Here is a 12,805-nt window from a genome sequence, read left to right as displayed (position 1 = left end):
TCCTGTAATTCATAAAGTTGCTTGAAGTCTGTATGAGCTCCTGTTGCTTGTATAGCAGTGTTTTAGGTCCTTGAATTTGTTCCATCTCCTGCTTTTGTCCTGATTAAGTGTTTGTTTTGTTTTAATTATTCAAGGGCAAGGACTTGTAATAAACTTTTGAAAAGTTCTAAGGGAGCTGGGAGTCTGGGTGTTGTTTTCTGTAGTGGTTAAGCTTAAAGGAGTCTTAACTGGTCAGCTTTGGGCTGTGTCACAAAATTCAGTAATTCACAAAGTGTTATTCTCTGTTCTATAAAGAAATGTAAAACTATGTGTCTTTGGCTGAGTAAGAGAGAGCAGTTTTCAGTGAAAAGGGCACGGAACAGTTTTCCTCTTTCAGCTGCAAAAACTGTAGCAGATGCAGTTCCTAATGTGCTTCTTTTTTTTTTCCTTGTGCTTTTATTTCAGCCAAGACAACATCCATTTATACTGCCTCCTATGCATGTCCAGTGTGGAGATCACTACACTGAAACACATAATTCACAAGGTAATTAGAGCATATATTTTTCCTTTAGTGGACTACATATTTATGTGTACTCAAAGAAGTTCCTACCCTTTTTGCCTAGATTTCTAATGCTGTCATAGCTGAATGGGAGTTGCTGCTGGAGAAGAGCTAGCAGTTTTATAGTTAATGTTGCAGTAAGTCTTCTGTTTAAAGTCCAGTGTCAGTTTTCAAATATCTCTAAAATGCCTGTGCATGAGTATATGGACCTTAAACTTGGTATTCCAGCTCACTGAGCTGAAAAAATAATTTCTAAAGGGAGTATGATGGCTGTACTCAAAGGCAGTGCCAGCTGGGGCCAGGGAGAGAAGTGGAATGAAGGAAAAAGAGAGCAAATACCTTTTACTGTAGGAGAAATTGTGTTCTGGGCATGAAATTCTATACTTAGATAATGCTGATTTTTTTTTCATCTGTATCTGCCTACATTGTTAACTTTACAGTCTTAAGGAGGGTCAACTATTTTTACCCCTCCTGTTTGATGAATAAATTCTCTAAGAGGTTATACCAGGTTGCTTTGATCAAGGCTGGGAATGGAGCCCAGCACCTAAGCACCTTGAGTCTCACACCCTAACCACACCACCTCTTGGAATACATGTACCCAGGTCTCTTAGGCTACGTTCTTTGCAGCTCATGACAGGTACAGCTGAAGTGCTCTCAGTCCTACTTAATGGAGTTTTAGAGTCACAGTGGTCTGGCTGATTTTAAGGTAGAATTTGATAAGTTTTGAAAGGGGCCTTTCAGTATGGTTCCTTTTATACAGTAGATTTGACTTGACCACAACTGTTTTACTGTGAAGCTGAGGCTCTGAAAGGGCATATTCTCAATTTTAGAAGAATTGGGAATTCCCACAGTTTTACCGCAGACTGCTCTCTGTTGTTGAAGAACATACAGCTGATTCCACAGCTTGAGGCACTACTTTTTCAATGAGATTTTCAACACAGACAGTCTTTGAGTAAATCTGTAATTCAGGACATCATCTTTACTATCTTGTTTCCCTCTCAAATATCATTTGCTGAAGCATTTAATGTTCTTGAGTACATGTGTGGAGTTGTTTTATTTTTTTGTTTCTTTTTTGGTTTTTATTTGTTTGGTTAATTGTATTTTTTGTAGTTTTTTGTTTGGTTTTGCTTGTTTGTTTTCCTCCTGGTGTGTTATGCTTCAGGTCCTAAAATGTGTTTGTAAGTCAGAAGTAGGATTTCCAGTTCCACAGTCTTCTGCTACTTTGAATCACAAACAGCAATGCATCAACAGGAAAGACACAAGAATTTTTAGGATTGCAGTATGCTAGCAGCACTGGATTTTTAAGGTGGCAGCAGCAGTGTATTCCAGGATGCTGAGACAGGAGTTGCCCCTTAATTCTTTCTTGCCAGGCAAAAACACTTCCTCCCTTTCGCCTTTGGTGTCTCCCTCAAGGACCTGTACTACCATATTTTGTAAACTGTTAGGAAAGCTTATGGGAGCAGCATTGTGTTAGATCTATTTCAGTGACACAAGATTGCTTCCAAGACCAAGTGTTCCCTGCAGTTGTACACTAAGGTGTCTCTGTAATCACTGGTACAGATTGCATTTAAAGTTTTGTTAACATTGGGTGCGTCCTTGTATGTAAAAATTGTCAACATCTTTATTTCTGCTCTACACAGACAGCATTTTCCATGGAAATGAAGAAACTTTCTACTGTAGATCTCAGACCAGCTTGGACAGGTGTCCAATGGACTTCAGCTACTTGAATGGTAATGGACCCAATGGAAGCGTATGCAGTGCCCACAGCATGAACTCCCTCAATCGCTCACAGAACTTCATCCAGGCATCTCCAATGTCCTCAAATCTGAGCATCCCTGGAAGTGACATCATGAGAGCAGACTATATCCCCAGCCACAGACATAGTGCAATCATAGTACCATCTTACCGGCCAACTCCAGATTATGAAACTGTCATGAGGCAAATGAAGAGAGGGGTGATCCAGATGGATAGCCAAAGTCAGTCTTTGAGAAATCTCAACATTGGAAACACACACGCTTATAACCAGCCAGAAGACTTAGTTTACAGTCAGCCTGAGATTCGAGAGAGACATCCCTACACGATCACATACGGGCCCCAGGGGGGTGGCTATAACAACCCTGTCACCCCGTCTGACCAAATGAACCCTAATAACACTGTGCAAAATAAGACAGCAGCCAGCGCCATATCCCACACCGTCAGCACGCCGGAACTGGCTAACATGCAGCTGCAGAGCAGCCAGAGTTACAACACTGCTCACATGCTAAAGAACTATCTCTTCAGACCCCCACCTCCCTACCCGCGCCCGCGTCCTGCCACCAGCACACCGGACCTGGCGAGCCACCGGCACAAGTACGTCAGCGGGAGCAGTCCCGACTTGGTCACTCGCAAAGTCCAGCTCTCTGTGAAGACCTTCCAAGAGGACAGCTCGCCTGTTGTCCGTCAGTCCCTGCAGGAGGTCAGTGAGCCCCTGATGGCCGTGAAGCACCACGCAGCTGTGAACAAGCGCCACAGTTTGGAGGTCATCAGCAACATGGTGCGTGGTATAGAAGCCATGGCGTTAAAAACTCTGAATGCCCCTCTGCCGCGCAGAAACACCTTGCGGGAGCAGGTGCAGCCAGAAGAGCCTGTTCAGATGGGGCACGAGGTTCAGCAGGTTCCTCATTATCATCACAAAAAGACATTCTCTGATGCCACGATGCTGATACACAGCAGCGAAAGTGAAGAGGAAGAAGAAACCCAGGAATCTGTGTCACGGATAACAGCTCTCCGTGAGAACATGGAGTACAGTGCTCAGCTGCAAGCTGCCTTGGCTAGAATACCAAATAAACCTCCTCCAGAGTACCCTGGGCCTCGTAAGAGTGTCAGCAACGGAGCCCTGAGGCACGACCATGTTAGCATTTCTGTGGCCGTAGCCAGGGCCAAAGCCATGAGGCCAGGGCCTTCCAAAGCCATCAGTGTCTCTCGGACTGATCAAATGGCCATAAATGGGTCTTCGCTTGGGCCTTCCATCTCAGAGCCTGACCTCACGAGTGTGAAGGAGAGGGTCAAGAAAGAACCTGTCAAGGAAAGGCCTGTGTCTGAAATGTTTTCTATTGAAGACAGCATTATAGAAAGAGAAATCATGATGAGGGTAAGTGCTGCCTTTCTCTGTTGCAGTGGCTTCTTGGAAATTTGTAATCATACAGGTCAGTTTCCATATCAGGAAACTGTTGGGTCCGTAACCTGTGGGGAGCATGTGGGTGGGAAGATGTTGATTTGCTTAAGGTTAGGAAATGTGATATTAAGTGCTACTTACCATTTAGTTTCCTGGGTCTGTATGGCCCTCAAAGTTTCTGATCCTGTGCACTGTTGCTCCTTTTGCTGTGATTTGGCTACTGGCCAGATCCCCGTCTGTTGGTGCCATCACCCTGCAGCAGTGCCAGCCCAAGTTGGGTGGCAGAGAACACTGATGGATGAGGAGGAGGCTGACCCCAAAGTTCCCCTCAGTGCCTGCTTGCCCTCTGCCTGCGTTGCTCTCCAGCACCCCTTAATCTGAGGGCAGGGTGAGGCTGAGATGGGTGAGAGATTGTGTTTCAGTGCCAGCATTTCATTCCGGGGAGTTAAGTAAAACATAATATGGAACATAATGGAAACTCTTTGAGTTTTCAAAGGATCTCTCTGATTTCCTTTGCTGTCACTCTATCACAGTTACCTGAACAAAGCACTGGTAGCTGTAGAATATGGATTGTCAGTTTTGCCACTAACAAGTGACTGCAAATGACAGAAGCAGCAGATGTAGAGGCTGGGTGATTGAGGATCTGGGTTGTTTATTTTTTTTAAAAAACATGCCCAAGTGTGAGAAATAGGGTCCTTTCAAGCAGTTAATTTAGAATAAAAACTACTTAAAGTTTTCAGTGTGGCTGTAAGCAGTGTCAGAGACCTGAAGGGTGCTTACCATACGGTGACTTATGGATGTTGCTGACATAACACGCTGGGGAGCACAACTGCAGTTACAGAGAGCAACATGAGTGCCATGCTTCTTTTTTCAACATTAAGGCCTGAAACAAAAGCAATTCCTGAAACAAAAATTATGAAGCTTCTAAATGGTCCAGAGGAGAAAAAGATAGTGATTTAGACTGGTAACTAGTTATTTAAATACTACTGTGTATTCAAGAATAATTTCTAAATAAAAATATAGTGGTTCTTCTTCATGGTGATCTTTACACTGAGGTAATGGTTAGGAATCAAACTTAGGTCACTAGGTTGTATCATGGAGACTAAATCTAGTTTTTGTAGAATCCTAAGCAAAATAGAAACTTTACTATAAAATGTAATCTTTCATGAATGGATTTTTTAGAGATTGGTGAAACAACAAGCATAGATACCCTCTTTTGATCTTCTGAGGAAAGAAAAAATATTTAGAAGCAGGAACCTAAAAGGTTTTAGGATGGAAATGAAGGTGAAAAGAGAGTTACAAGATGTTGCTTTAATATTCCTCCTCTGATTAATCCTTTAGATTGGCCTTTGGTCAAAAAGTGCTTTTTTTTGTTGTTGTTTTAAAAGTAAAGGGTAGGTCTTAGCATGAAGCTTTTAAGATGGTTTTAGCCTAGATCAGCAGTCTTCCTTTTGTCATAGGAATCACATTATATCAATGGTAATTTGATTGCCTTGATCTTATAAACACAGAGTTTTCTATTTTACTCTGAGAATTTATTATTATTATTATTTTATTATGGGTAAATAAAAAATACTTGCATTGCCTTGCTTTATGAAAGTATGAAAACAAAGCAGGGTGGCTACCGATTTTTCTTTTGCTTTTTAGTTTGCTTGGAGTTTTTTGTGTTGTGGCTTGCATTTTTTTGTAGGTTGTTGGGGGTTTTTTTTTGGTTGGTTGGGTTTGATTTTTTTTTTTTTTTAAGTCTGGAAGAACTCAGTGGTGAGGAAAGAAGCTCACAGGCTTCTGTCAAGTCAGTCCATTTGCATATGTCTGCAGGCATTCAGGTTCAGTAGCGTGTTTTCAGCAGCTGAGCTTGGCCAGTGTGGTGACCACAGCTTCCATATGCATGCTGAGAACCAGGCTTCCCTTGTATTCCTCTGTTCTTCCAAATCCATCAGAAAGAACTGTTAAGGAAATAGAATAAAATATTCATAATTCATCTCCTTCTAGGGGTGGTTTGTCTTCTTGCTTGATTTTAAGCTCCCAGCAGCATAATGAGGCAGCAAAATGAATTTAAAATTCATACTTGGGTTCTCTGTGTGGAGGAGTACTATGGTGCAGCAGTACAATAAATGATATCCCTCCCTGGCTGCTGTCATGTTCATTTTCTGGGATTTGTGACTGCAGTTTTTAGTGTGAGACATATCACGGGTGCTATTTGAATCACCATAGTGGCTGAGTAAATCACAAGACTTCTTATTTTTAGTGTTACCATCACAGAAGAGAAGCAACTGTCCTGTGTTTTACTGTTTGTTGTAATAGATTGAAATTATTGCTTTTTAAAAGATGCCCCAGGTATCTTGGCTACAGCAGTGCTGCTTCAACATGGCAGGGTGATGCGTTGTGCGGCCTACATTCAGAATAATGTTTGCAGAAAAATGCTCAAGATTGTATTTGTATGTCTTTTGATGGCATGTAAACTGTATAATACACTGGGATTGCTACTTTGAAATTAAAATTCTGTGCTCATGTAGGAGCAGGCCTTTGAGGAATAACAGGAAGAATAGAGGTTGTATTTGAATTTACGATGCTAATGGTGATCATCTGCATTCCTTGGCCAGAGAGTTGCAGATTTTGGAGATTAAAAAAACATTCCAGCATTTTACTGGCATTATAAATAATCACACAGAGATGAAAACGTGCCTTTTCTTGCCAAAAGAATCTAGAAAAGCAGAAGATGGCAGGCCTGGAGGCCCAGAAGAGGCCCTTGATGTTGGCAGCACTGAACGGACTCTCAGTTGCTAGGGTTCCAGTGCCGGAGGACAGCCAGGATGAAGTCGCCAAGGTGCCAATGGATGAGAGGGTAAGATAGAGGATCATGAAATGTTGCTCATTCCCTTTGTTCCTAACAGCACAGAGTTTCTAAAATAATAAAAATTGATTTAAAATATGACAAAAAAAAATTTTTAAAAGTTGTCAGAACTATTCATGGACAAAGTTTATGGTCTACACTGCTATGTCCTAGGACGTTGAGAGTGTTAAATATCTTGCACGTTTACCAAAGGTGAAATTCAGTGAAAATTGAGGCTGTTCATTGTTTCACTTGACCATGCAATGTCATACAAGATCAATCAATAAATCTAATGTTCTCCAAATCTTTCACTTGATCAGGCAGTCTTCCTATAGTGATCATCCATAGGCACCATCTTTCATGTTCTGCTTCAACTAAGGAATTCAGTTAATGTCTCTAATGGGATCAAATTTAAAAAAAAAAAAAAATTAAAAAAAAATTGTTTGTTCATGTGGGTGTGTGCATGTATATGGTATTTTGGAAATTAAAAACAGTTGTTGCCATTAAAACCTGAGAGACATATTTGCAAAGCTTTCTGGCTAGAAATTTGCAGCTTTGCATTGTCTGGGATGCAGACGACAGAACTTAACCTCTGCCTGTACTTCTGTGGGGTTGTGTTCAACCACAGAAATTGCATGCATTCAAGTTAGGGAGTATTTTGAAAATGTGAACCACATCACACTTCTTGCAGTGTGATAGTCTTCCTAAAAAGAGAAATGTAAAATATTTTTACAAGTATCTCTTGTGGTGAAATCCCATACAAATTGATACAGAACCAGGATTTTATTTAGCATGGTTTTGTTTTTTACATCTCTAAAAAATTTGGAGGTGGAATGTAAAAATGTCAAGTCTGCTTGTAGTTTCAGCCAGCAGAAATAAGAAGGTTTCATGTTTTCTCAGATAACTCCAACTGGAAAAAGAATCAAGTTTGAGAATTCTATGGCTATATGTTGAAATTCAAAGGACAGGTGGATGGGTCTAGTGATTGTGTTCCTCCAGGAGCAATTAATGGATTGATGTACCTTTTGTTAAATCTTAGTGCAAAATCCTGAGGAGGAAGTTGGAAGAGGGGATGGTGTTTACAGAATATGAGCAGATTCCAAAGAAAAAGGCAGATGGGATCTTCACCACTGCTGCCTTGCCTGAAAACACTGAACGCAACCGCATCAGGGAGGTGGTTCCTTATGAAGAGAACCGAGTCGAGCTGGTGCCAACCAAAGAAAATAATACAGGCTACATCAATGCTTCACATGTAAAGGTAAAAAACTTCCTTGAACTTTGATTTCAAATAGAGGTATGTTCAAGCTTTGTTTGTGTTCCTGGGTGCACAGCAACGTTTTCCGTAACTTTGGGAATTCTGAAAAAGGAGCTGAGTCGGAATGTGTCATTGTACCTTTTTGTCAGCATTGGGCATCTCTGAAGTCCCCTATCAGCTAACATGGATAATTTGGATTTGTTGACTGGAGACTGGGAAGTCATTTTAGACAGGCGTCTTTACTTTTTTTTATGTCCACCTCTTCCATTTTTGTGGAATGTGTCTATTGGTTAACACAGAAAGAGAGTCATGCTCCTCAAACCTCATGAAAAAAATGTGTTAGATCAGCCCCAGTGTAATATGGTTGTCATGACCCCTCTACCTGAAGAAAGAGCAGCTAAGTTCAGGGCAGAGAGGTGTCACTCATAGAGTGCAATAGATTCCAAGTTTTCACCTGTGGAAATTTTACAGACAGCTTCTGGCAAACTTTGCTTACCAGATGTATATGTGTTTTGCTTTATCAGTGCAAATAGTTTTGCACGCCACTGAATGACTACAGCAAGACCTGACTGGTGCAGCCTAAAAGAAATAAAAGAAATATTGCGCACGGTCTGACTGAAATATTTTTTCCATTTATTGAAATATAGGATACAATTTTTAAAAATCAGGGTTGTAGCTCCATGTATGCAGTTCCATAGCCACAAAAAAAGCATGTACGTGAGTAATGTATGTCCACATAGATACTGCAGATATATAAATAATATATTTCTTCCTTTTATCATGAGAGTGGAATAACTTCTAAATCAAATATTTAAGTTATTGTTGATAGAGAGATGAGATCCCCGTACTAATGAGATTCCTGTGTCTCTGATTGGATGCTGCATTGGCTCCTGCATTTCAAAATACGTTTTTATCAATACACTTTAGATTTCTTCTTGTTAATTCAATATAGAAATAACTTCAGAAATTATCTCACCCTGTTACAAATGTGGTTGATTTTAACAGTGAACTACTCTGCAGCTGCAGTAGCTGCAGATGCTTGTTTTTCTTTAAGCTTCCAATACTATTTGCAAAGACCTTTGTTGGTCTTTACCTTACCCTTAAAAAAGCAACAGCACTCTCTCCCTCAGATGACAAATTTTCTTGTTGTCAGAGAGGGCTGTCTGCTTTTACTTGTCAAAATCCAAATTAAAAATAAATAATTAAAAATAATAATACATCCTGTTGGATTAATATTTTCCTGAACTGAAAGCCTTTTAAAAGTTTAAAGAGACTTACTGCCCTGCTTGGCTGTGATTTACAGTGTTAAATCCTGTTGATTCAAAACAATTTCTGAACCAGCATCCTGGCAGGTTGTCTCTTTTCTACAAAGCCTGGTAGGTAGGAGATACTGCGTTTTTGCATAATCAGATGTTGCTATGATGATGAATTTTTCATCTACTTTGTTAGGAGGCCAAAAAAACTGAGATTCCTAACATAAATTTTGCCCACAAAGCAATGTGAGCCAGAACTGAATTTTCCTTGGCTGATTCTGAGTCCACATTTTACTTCGTGTGTCAGTGTTGGACAGGGACACATCTCAAATTCACCCAGGAACACACACAAACATTTTAGTGTGTGACAGTGGTCCTTGCCAGTGCTTTCCTCTTGCACTTGTAGTGTCATGTACAAAAGCCAAGCAGATGTGCTTTTGCTTAGAAGGTGAAATCCCATCTGCAAAATTTACCTCCGTAGCATGCTGTGTATGCGTTTGCAGCCCAGTACTCAATTTTTAATATCCTGCAGTCAGGGCATTAGAATGCAGTAACCATTCCAGGCATCCCATTCCCTTCAGACTATTTATGGTTCTTTCATACCATGTGCCAGAAGGCTGGATATTTGGACCAGAAGTCAGTAGACAAAGAAAACTCCTATATCATCCTGATAAGATCCATGCCTGGAGGATTCCAGCTCAGTCTGTGAGCCCCACAGTTTTACAGTATTTCTCTGCTCATTTACTATTGGCCTTTGCTGTTAAGATACGAAGATCATCATCTCTACCAGAGAGACAAATTGTAATTAAATTTATGGATTGAGCAAAAAAGGTTCTTAAGACTACTTCAGCTTCATCTGACTGTTCCAGGCCAGTACTAACTTAAAAAGCTCAAATAATACTATGCCAGCATTAAGGACTGCAGACGAGCAGGCAAGCAACAAAACGATGCAAGTGTGAGGTGCCGGTTTGTTCCGTGCAGTTTGTATTCATTTCCACCTAGGACAGGAACTTGAGGACTTTACCTGCACTGGGTCTTGCACATTTTAACCATTGTTACCAGAGAAGAATGCTGCATAGAATGAAATAAGAAAACAAGCTGGTGTGTATAGGGTTGAAAACAAGTTTCAGTGCGCTGAAAAATTTGTTGTACAAACGCTATGCTAGTTACAGGTGTAAAACCCCCAGTAACTCAGAATCATAGAATCATCAGAGTTGGAAGGGACCTCTAGAGATCTAGTCCAGCTCTTCCACTAAAGTAGAATCACCTGGAGCACATTACCCAGGTCTGTATCCAGAAGGGTTTTGATTGTCTCCAGAGAAGGGGACTGCACAATCTCCCTGGGCAGCCTGTTCAAGTTCCTTGTCACCCTTATAATAAAAATGTTTCTTCTTATGTTTAAATGGAACTTCCCATGTTCCATCTTGTGCCCATTGCCCCTCATCCTGTCACTGGGAACTACTGAGAGGAGTGTAGTTCCATCTACCTTGCACCCACCCTTTAGATACTTGCAGACATTAACAAGGTATCCCCTCAGCCTTCTCCTCTCCAAGCTAAAGAGTCCCAGCACTCTCAGCCTTTCCTCATGAGAGAGATGCTCCAATCTGCCAAGCATCTTTGTTTCTCTCTGCTGGACTCTCTTCAGTAGTGTCTCTTGAACTGAGGAGCTTAATGAACAACTGTTTGAATAACAAATATATCCTGGTTTTGAAAATTTACTCAAAGACCTGTATCTTAAATGTAGTGCGTGGTTAAAACTGTCAGAGTTATTGATTGTTCCCTGTAGTATTGTCTGCCTGCACCTTGGTATTTATGGATGTGTCAGCATCTCTGCTGTAAATCTTCCTCTCTGGGATTTTTAACTTCATTGTGAGAAGTGGCTCTGGGCTAAGAGAATGATGAGATCTTTGTCTGAGAAGGAAAAATACTTTTATTTTCCAAAGTAAATAGTTCATCATTAGTTCATCTTTGTTTCTGTTTTGCTGGTAAGCACGTTTTTAAATGATATCTAGTGGCTTTAGAAGTAGTTTGGCTTTTTTTACCTAAAATGTTGAAAAAAAATTATTTAAAAAAACCTTTCCTGATGTTTAGCAAATAATCTGTCATAAAATAATAATTTCTTACAAGTTAAATAACCAAACCAAAAACTACCTAAGTATGAAACTCTTCCTCTGTGAAGTAAATGATGCCTTTTTAAAACTGGCCAGCTCCAAGGTACTGCTGGGTTTATTCAGGGCACTAGATAATTTGGAGTGTGTAAAGTGTGTGTTAGTGCTTTAAGTATAATTTCATTTCATGTTGTCATGCAAAGACACAAATATTTCTATAAGATGTGGTTGCTAATCCAGTTATGTATTAGGAAATAGACTTACATGACTACAGCTTCAGGTAATTTTAAATTGTACATGGCATTTGAAAGCCATTTAACATAATGGATTTACTTCATAGTAGTTTGCAGCTTCTGAAATGAAAAAAAAAAGCAACAAACCACAAGAAAAGATGGATGAGGAAGACTAACTTGAAACGAAGCTTGTCTTGATCTCATCACTAGCTGGCAATCAGTCATTCTGGACTCTGTGTTACTTACAGTGTGGGGGCAAAACTACATCTTGGCCACATCTTCAGGAAGGATGAGTGTAGTAAGAGTCTGTTCCACAAATTATGTTTTGACAGAGTGGAAATGGAGGTTGGTTCTAAACAGTGATGGCTTTTAGCTTTCCTAAATACCATTTCCAAAATACCATTTGCATTCAGGCTTTCTTACACCACTGTGTTTATTTGCATCAATGCAATGCCTTTTTAGTGCATATAGACACTCCTCTGGTGCTCAGATTTTCTTTCAGCATGGCTCTGTCACCAAGCCCATGGAAGTCAGTCAGTTGCTTAGTTGTGCTTAAGGCATATCAGAAACAGGGCCCTCAGAAAAAAAAACCCACCACTTTTTTTCTTTTTTTCATCTGTATGATCCAGGTGCAATGTAAAAACAAACAAAAAGGATGATTCTTGTTCAAAATTTTGAACAAAAGTTATAGAACAAAGAAGTAAAGGTCTCATTATGGTCTCTTGTTTAAAGGGCAGCTCTGGCACAGATGCTGCTGAGAATTTGGGCAATGACTGCATTTTTTTCTTCCCTCTTACACTCAGGTTACTGTAGGTGGAGAGGAGTGGCACTACATCGCTACCCAGGGGCCTCTGCCACACACATGCCATGACTTCTGGCAGATGGTGTGGGAACAAGGGGTGAATGTTATAGCCATGGTCACAGCTGAAGAGGTATGTAAAATCACAGAATATGGTTCTTTCTGATGTGAGCAAATCTCCTGTTATCATCACTTTCCACTCCAGTAACCTGTTTTTTCTATCAACAATCCTTTTTTCCTCTTACTCTGTTTGAACATATGCTTGTACTGCTACAATACTATACTTTGTAACTTTCTGGTACTCAGTTTGGCAAGTAGTAAAGCAAACAAGGAGGAAAAAAAAAACCTACCTTCTTTCCCCTGCTTCTCTTCAGTTTGGCCAAACCAAACAAAGATGTTTCTATTGGAATGTGAAAGCACTGAACTGCTCCTGGTTAAAATGACACAAACTTCCATGCTATCCAAGGCCAGTTCTGTGTACCATTCACTCTTATCAGCCAAAAGGAGACCAGAAGCTGTTGTTTCCATAGAAGTGTTGATGTTAAAAAAAAAAAAAAATAATTAAAAAAAAATTCTATTTATTTTTATGCCAAGCAAAACAGTTATTTCAATTGTAATCCAGGAATTATCTG

At 40.2% G+C, this 12,805-nt stretch overlaps 1 protein-coding gene across 1 annotated transcript in view; it reads left to right on the top strand.

Annotated features, from left to right (window-relative positions):
• The window catches only part of PTPN14 (protein tyrosine phosphatase non-receptor type 14), a 122,563-nt gene that overhangs the window by 94,782 nt on the left and 14,976 nt on the right, over positions 1-12,805 (top strand). Inside the window, exons 12-16 of the mRNA XM_030446721.1 lie at positions 445-523; positions 2,179-3,668; positions 6,394-6,537; positions 7,565-7,783; positions 12,178-12,306. Coding sequence (XP_030302581.1) covers positions 445-523; positions 2,179-3,668; positions 6,394-6,537; positions 7,565-7,783; positions 12,178-12,306 — 2,061 coding nt within the window. The remainder of the gene's footprint in view (positions 1-444; positions 524-2,178; positions 3,669-6,393; positions 6,538-7,564; positions 7,784-12,177; positions 12,307-12,805) is intronic.

The sequence above is a fragment of the Calypte anna genome, chromosome 3 (genome assembly GCF_003957555.1).
Source record: "Calypte anna isolate BGI_N300 chromosome 3, bCalAnn1_v1.p, whole genome shotgun sequence".
Classification (NCBI taxonomy): domain Eukaryota; kingdom Metazoa; phylum Chordata; class Aves; order Apodiformes; family Trochilidae; genus Calypte; species Calypte anna.
The sequence above is the reverse complement of the archived record's forward strand: the minus strand, read 5'-3'. Positions and strand labels throughout refer to the sequence as shown.